The sequence below is a fragment of the Verticillium alfalfae genome, genomic scaffold (genome assembly GCF_000150825.1).
Source record: "Verticillium alfalfae VaMs.102 supercont1.7 genomic scaffold, whole genome shotgun sequence".
Lineage (NCBI taxonomy): Eukaryota > Fungi > Ascomycota > Sordariomycetes > Glomerellales > Plectosphaerellaceae > Verticillium > Verticillium alfalfae.
Genome location: NW_003315032.1, coordinates 1,404,993 through 1,410,825, shown reverse-complemented (window position 1 = coordinate 1,410,825; position 5,833 = coordinate 1,404,993). Strand labels below are relative to the sequence as shown.

Here is a 5,833-nt window from a genome sequence, read left to right as displayed (position 1 = left end):
CGAATTTCAGCAAGTGGATCGACGAATTTGTGCCACGCTCCCGTCAGAGGGGCGGTACATGACGCAGCGGACGTCTCGGGACAAGATCAGGCAGGAGGTTTTACCCGTTTCCACGTCGAAGCCGAATACAACCGACGGCTGGATGAGTACATCCGAGAGAAACAGACCGATGCGGTATGGAAGGACATCAAGGGCGCTTTTCCCGCCGCGGACCCGACCGACAAGTACGCCTGCCAGTATCGAGGTTGCACGATCAAGGCGTTGAAGAAGGTCATCATCGAAGGCGACACGGGCTTTGGCGTTTTGCCGGATGAGGATTCACCGATGAGGGACAAGGATGGGTTCTTCATCTTGGAGAATGTGCACGATTTTATCAGCCGAAAGGGCGAAGAGGTTGGACGAGCTGCGATGGCACGGCACCATCAAGCATATGAGGATCTGTTCGAGACAAGGGGCCCCAAACGGAAGCAGGAGACCAGTTCCGAAGTGGCATAGGGTACAAAGAGACACGTTCTTGGGATGAGTAGACAGGAGCCGCGGAGGGGCAAGACAGATCTCACGATAGACGGGAGACAACAGAACGAAAGTAGCCTAAGTGCTCGCAATCTATGCATTTCGTCATCATTTCATCGTACCACGTGCCAGTCACCACGCCGCTCACAAGCCAGGCCCAGGCCCGTTCCCCATACAGGCCACCCATTTTGCAACCCGCAACACCAACTCCTCGCCGCCGCCCCATCAGTTGAATATACAACACAGTCTGCCCCCATGTATGCCCCAGACAGTCCTCTTGCGCCGCCGCCGTCTCCTCAATCGGTCGCCAGCCTCCAGAGGCCGTCGCCGAGATAATGCGCCTCCTCCATGACCGGCCCCTTCTTCGTATCCTTGGTCTCCTCGGTGCCGGCGACGAGCAGCCCCACGGCGCACGCCTCCGTCTTGCCCTCGGCCATGATGACAGCCGGCTCGCCCTTCTTCAGCTCGCGCGTCCACCGCCCGTCCTCGGCCCTCTCGGGCCCGTCCTGCGGATCGGGCAGCCGGCCGCCGGCGCTCGTGAGGCCGGGGGCCATGAGGGTGGCGCCCGACAGGACGAAGCGGATGGCGCCGCGGTCGATGCGCAGCGTCGGGAAGGCGCCGGGGAAGCGGTGGACGAGCTTGAGGTGGGGCAGCAGGGTGTCGTTGTCCTGCTGCCAGAAGAGGGGCTGCGAGTCGACGATGTAGAGGGCGATGCGTTCGGGGAGCTTCATCTGCTCGAGGTGGGCCTTTTTCGGCAGGATCTCGTCGATGTGCGGCTCGATGAGCGGGTAGGTTTGCAGGACGGACTGGCGGATCGAACGCTGGACGGAGGACTTGAGCTTGGATTTCGGGTTCACGGGAAGGCTGTGTTGTGGGAGGGTTGGGCGTTAGCTGGATGAGCTTTGGAAGGTAGATTGGGGCAACAGGCGGGGATTGGGTGGGGGAGATTTGGGTAGAGGACGCACTCTTTCTTGAACATGATGGCGGTCGTGAGGTGGGATCGATAAAAGAGGGAACGGGAGCGTCGTATCGCTTGATATGGGAGAATGGCTAAAGGAGGGTCGTGAAGGTCGGGTTTGGCGTTGGCTTGGAGAGTTGCGTCCTGAGCAGGTTCAGATTCACTGCCCCGCACCACGGCGGCGGTCGCTGGGCAGGCGATGGCGGGGTAGACTTCGGCTATGCAATTGTAGCTCCGAGATGCAGAAAGGCGTGCAGGTTAAATAGCGGGGGCTGGTCTCGACAGATTGACTGAAGAATGACGAGAGAATGAAATGAGGGTTTAGAACATGAAGGGATAATTATCATCTCGTGTATCGTGATTCATCAACTATGCTATTGTACAACGCTTTCTCTAGAGGCCGTGGCCTTCAGGCTGTGGCACATGTTCCACCATCACCATCACCATCACCATCACAGGTACCCCGCTTAACCGCGCTCGACGTGGGAAACGGTGCCGTCGTCCTTGACATGCACGTTCAGACGGTTCTCGTCAAAGTCCTTGGTGACCATCTGGCCAGGCTTGATGACGCGGCTCTTCTCGGGGAGGTCTTTCTTGCAGAAGCACTAGACGTGTCAGCGACTGGGGCATGGCGGCTAAGGCAGATACCTAGAACATACTGTCTCGTCGGACTTTTCGTCGTGCAGCGTCTTGCCGACGAGCTTATTGGTCCACTCTTCAGTCAGGTCGCCCGACTGGCTCTGAATTCCTGGCACGACGAGAGGCATCGTGTTTACTGTTTGGCTGATCTGGTGGTCGTCGTGGAGTTTTGGAGAGGTGCAAGTTGAGATGGGAGGAGAAGTACAGAGACAGAATGGCGAGACAGCTAGACTTATAAGGAGTCGATGAGCCGCCACACCAAGTTAGCAGAAAGCAAGCAACATGCCACAAACAGGCAAGCAATCGTTGAGCGTTCAGAGCGCCGCTTGACGCGTTTCAACGTTCCGAGCCGTGATGAGCGATGACGTCGTATCCGGCCTGTGACGGGCAGTTGTGGCGGGGTACTATTGCGGGTCTCATCGGCCTCGTCACGAGATTGACGCCGCTGTCGGCATGGATGCGCATCTGTGATCTGTCCTCAGGTCACTTCACTGACCTATGCATTCGCCATTTATCATCTCGCTGGTCTCCAATTCTGTCGTTGATCCAACTGAAACCACCAACCTTGACTCAAGCATCGAGTTCATGGTTTGGCCGACTTCGTCACCCTCGGGCGCATTCCTACCTACTTCCCTTGCCGTTACGATTTCCTGACCCTAATTCACATCTAGAATACGCACCTCATTATGATCTGCGACTCAGTAATCCAGACTTCTTCGGTTCCTCCCAAGCTTGGATGACACAACAATCCGGCTTATACTGTAGGGCATCACCGCGGCATCACCAAGAGGCAAAATCTGACTACAGAGTGTTCCGACATAATCCCTGCTTCCGAGCCCTTCTCCAACAACAAGCAACCTGCCTGCCCGGCTAGCTCAATCGGTAGAGCGTGAGACTCTTAATCTCAAGGTTGGGGGTTCGAGCCCCCCGTTGGGCTCAATTCCTGACGCGTCACACATGACTGTTCCTTTTCGCCTTTTTCTGCTTCGTTTACAAGTTACCACTAGACGGGATCAGTGAGTCTGTTGCCTTTTTGAATGAAATATTAAGTTTCCGCAGAGTCATGACATCGGGACTTACCGCCGATGGGTCGTCCCTTGTCGAATTGATACTGGATCAGGTAATCTCTTCCCGAAGGTCCCGACAGTTTCGCGACTCGCATCCGTTTCGTGTCAAACTCAAAGTATGCTCGTCACGTCAGGGTTTGTTTCTCACGATTTGATCACAGGAATACTAGCTGTGTTGAGATAGGTGTACAATTGAGGTATCATGTATCGAAAACAGGCTCACGCGAACGCCATGACCCTGTTCTTCAGCCCTGCACTCCATGCTATATGATGATGATTGCGCAATAAACAAAAGAGAGACAAAAAAAAAAAAAAAAAAAAAAGGTATAAGCAGCAGCACATGAATGCCTTAGTAGCGTTGGTGTTCCCTGAACGGATCCTCCTCGTACGACTGGATCAGCGGCGCCTTGACACCGCCGTCACCGCCGTTCCGCGCCGCGCCCATGGCCTCGTCGGCCGCCGCGCGCTTCTTCTCCCGCTCCCTGGCCGCCAGCGCCGCGGCCTCGGCCCGCGCCCGGATGCCCTTCTGCCGCTTGCTGTCGCGCCAGCAGGAGCACGCACATGCCGAGGGCCGCGACGACAATGGGCCCCCGAGAGATGATGGCGACGACGACGCCCGACGTGTCGAGCTTGTTGTTGAGCACCTTGCAGTGGCCCGGCTTCTTGGCGCACCACATGTCGTCGGCGCACTTGGCCTTGAGCACCTCTGTCGGGAGCACGAGAGCTGCGCGCCGCCGCCGTGCCGTCGTCTGGACCGGGCAGATGGTCGTGCTCTTCGTCGTCGTCGTCGAGCAGGGGCGCATCGAGGTGCCGTCAAAGGCGAAGCCGTCGGCGGCGGCGGGGAGCGTTGGCGACGGGGGTTGTAGCGGGCGTGGCGGCGGCGGCCTGTGGAGAGCGGCGTCGGAGGTCGGCCACCTCGTTGCTGTCGGCTGCCCCCTTCTTGCTGTGGCCGACGGCACGTTTCGCAGCGTTTGAGGGTCCAGAGGGCCCTCGATGGCTGCTTTCGGCGGGCGTGCAGCCCCGCGTTTCACGAGGCAGGGACTCAAGGTCCGCGGGATTCAAAAAAGGGCGGGGAGGTCTGTTGAACCAGTAAGGCGAAGAGACCCCTTGGTGACCGCAGGAACGCAAGCGCCGCGAGGGCTGCACCTTTTTCCGGTGGACGGCATTCTGACATGGTCGGCAGGACGGCAGGCGGCCCGAACCCGGCGAGGGAAGAGAAGCGCCAAAAAAGGCGTTTTGTAGATAGGATAGACCCGCATGGTGTTTCGTTGCGATGTGCGACGTGCGAACGAATGGGGTGTGTTGTCAAATGCGCGCGCGTGTGAACCAGTGTAAAGAGGGAACTGGGAAGAAGAAGCAAGTCGTCTCAACGGTCGTTGGGCTGGAGCTGCGCTTGATCGACGCCCAAGCTATCGCGAGCTTGAAGGAGTAGTTCCCTTCCTTGGTGTTGACAAAGTGAGCAAAGCAAACAAAACTTATTGGACCGACCAACGCATTCCTCCATGGGCGCGCTTAAATTCCTGGGGGGACAGCCAGAACTAAATGCGCTCGCTTGACATCCTCCCCCCCCCTTCAAGGCAGCGATTCCCACGGACAAGGATGGAACGGCGGACAGACCCCGGCCGCGCCCCCCCCCCCTTTGCCTGCTGACGACCAAACTCAATGGTCGGACTGCACGTCTGTCGCGAAAGAGGCTTGGGGGCTGAGAACCCCGTGGAGCCAACCCACTGGGTGTGAATGGCGGCCGAGAGAAGTCTAGCTTTGACACCCAAGCCACCACGACTTCGTAGGGCTGGGTGCTGAACGGCACAGTCTGCGGCTGGCAGCCATCGTGGCCCGATTGCAAGGGAGGTCAGATGGGACTGCGGCTGGATTGGAATGCTGGGGGCCGCTTGGTAGGAGGGGGGAGGCCATGAATGGAACGGTCTTCATTTCAGCTGCATGGCAAACGCCACGGAAGCTCAAGAGCTGTCGCCTTCATGCTGCTGTCAACTGCCAAACTTTTGGCGCAAATGAGACAAAAATGCACGTTCTGTGTTCTTCTCTGGGTAAAGTGGCAGAGAGGAGACGTGACATGGGGCCGCAATCAAGAGAGTCAGCCTAATGTAGCTTTCGCCTGACTCAGTAAAGTAAAAAGGTTCGGCTCCAACGCAGGATTCGGCTGCAGTTGGTTAGCCAGCAAAACCTGGAGCCCCTGTACAAGAGGAACCGGGCCTTGGTGTGCATAGAGGTAGACGAGGGGAGGGGGGCTGAGGTCGAAAGGGACAAGGTAGCTCAGCGGCATATATGTGCCGTCACCATGCCGATTGCTGCTTGACTTTGCGCAGCCACCCATGAGGCTGTCTGCAACTGGCTGTTGGCAAGAATAGATGCCCACTCACGAATTGACGGGCAGGGAGATATGTCCCAATTGGGTGACCGACAATCAGTCCGCGAAGATGCGCGAAATTCCGGCGACGATGCTCCGAGCGAGAAGGTCATGGTGTTTTTTTTTTCCCTTTTTTTCGCTGTCACTGCAATCTAGGGCCATCTCCCACATTCTCGTCACGTGCCCCTGTCAGATCTCAATCTGGCGTATCGTTCATTTGAATGGGTGGCCCAGGATCCACCCAAGGTTGCTGAAGGCTGCTAGGGCCCAACGGCTCAACGACTGCTC

At 57.6% G+C, this 5,833-nt stretch overlaps 4 protein-coding genes and 1 non-coding gene across 5 annotated transcripts in view; 2 read left to right on the top strand and 3 right to left on the bottom strand.

Annotated features, from left to right (window-relative positions):
* The window catches only part of VDBG_06272 (predicted protein), a gene marked incomplete at both ends in the record, with an annotated part of 1,274 nt that extends 779 nt beyond the window's left edge, over positions 1-495 (top strand). Inside the window, one exon of the mRNA XM_003003784.1 lies at positions 48-495. Within this exon, the coding sequence (XP_003003830.1) occupies positions 48-495 (448 nt within the window). The remainder of the gene's footprint in view (positions 1-47) is intronic.
* A 314-nt stretch (positions 496-809) lies between these two features.
* Positions 810-1,492, bottom strand: VDBG_06271 (translation machinery-associated protein; the record flags this gene model as incomplete). The annotated part of the gene is made up of 2 exons (XM_003003783.1): positions 810-1,377; positions 1,479-1,492. The coding sequence occupies 2 exons, from the start codon at positions 1,490-1,492 to the stop codon at positions 810-812; spliced, it is 582 nt and encodes a 193-aa protein (XP_003003829.1).
* Positions 1,493-1,938: 446 nt separating this feature from the next.
* VDBG_06270 (conserved hypothetical protein) lies at positions 1,939-2,238 on the bottom strand (the record flags this gene model as incomplete). Its single annotated transcript, XM_003003782.1, has 2 exons — positions 1,939-2,076; positions 2,131-2,238. 2 exons carry the CDS (start codon positions 2,236-2,238, stop codon positions 1,939-1,941), a joined length of 246 nt encoding a protein of 81 aa, XP_003003828.1.
* A 736-nt stretch (positions 2,239-2,974) lies between these two features.
* VDBG_15127 lies at positions 2,975-3,047 on the top strand. Its single transcript has one exon. It is a non-coding gene; the product is annotated as a tRNA-Lys (tRNA).
* A 549-nt stretch (positions 3,048-3,596) lies between these two features.
* On the bottom strand, positions 3,597-4,343 carry VDBG_06269 (predicted protein; the record flags this gene model as incomplete). Its single annotated transcript, XM_003003781.1, has 2 exons — positions 3,597-4,174; positions 4,265-4,343. The coding sequence occupies 2 exons, from the start codon at positions 4,341-4,343 to the stop codon at positions 3,597-3,599; spliced, it is 657 nt and encodes a 218-aa protein (XP_003003827.1).
* Between the last annotated feature and the right edge of the window lie 1,490 nt (positions 4,344-5,833).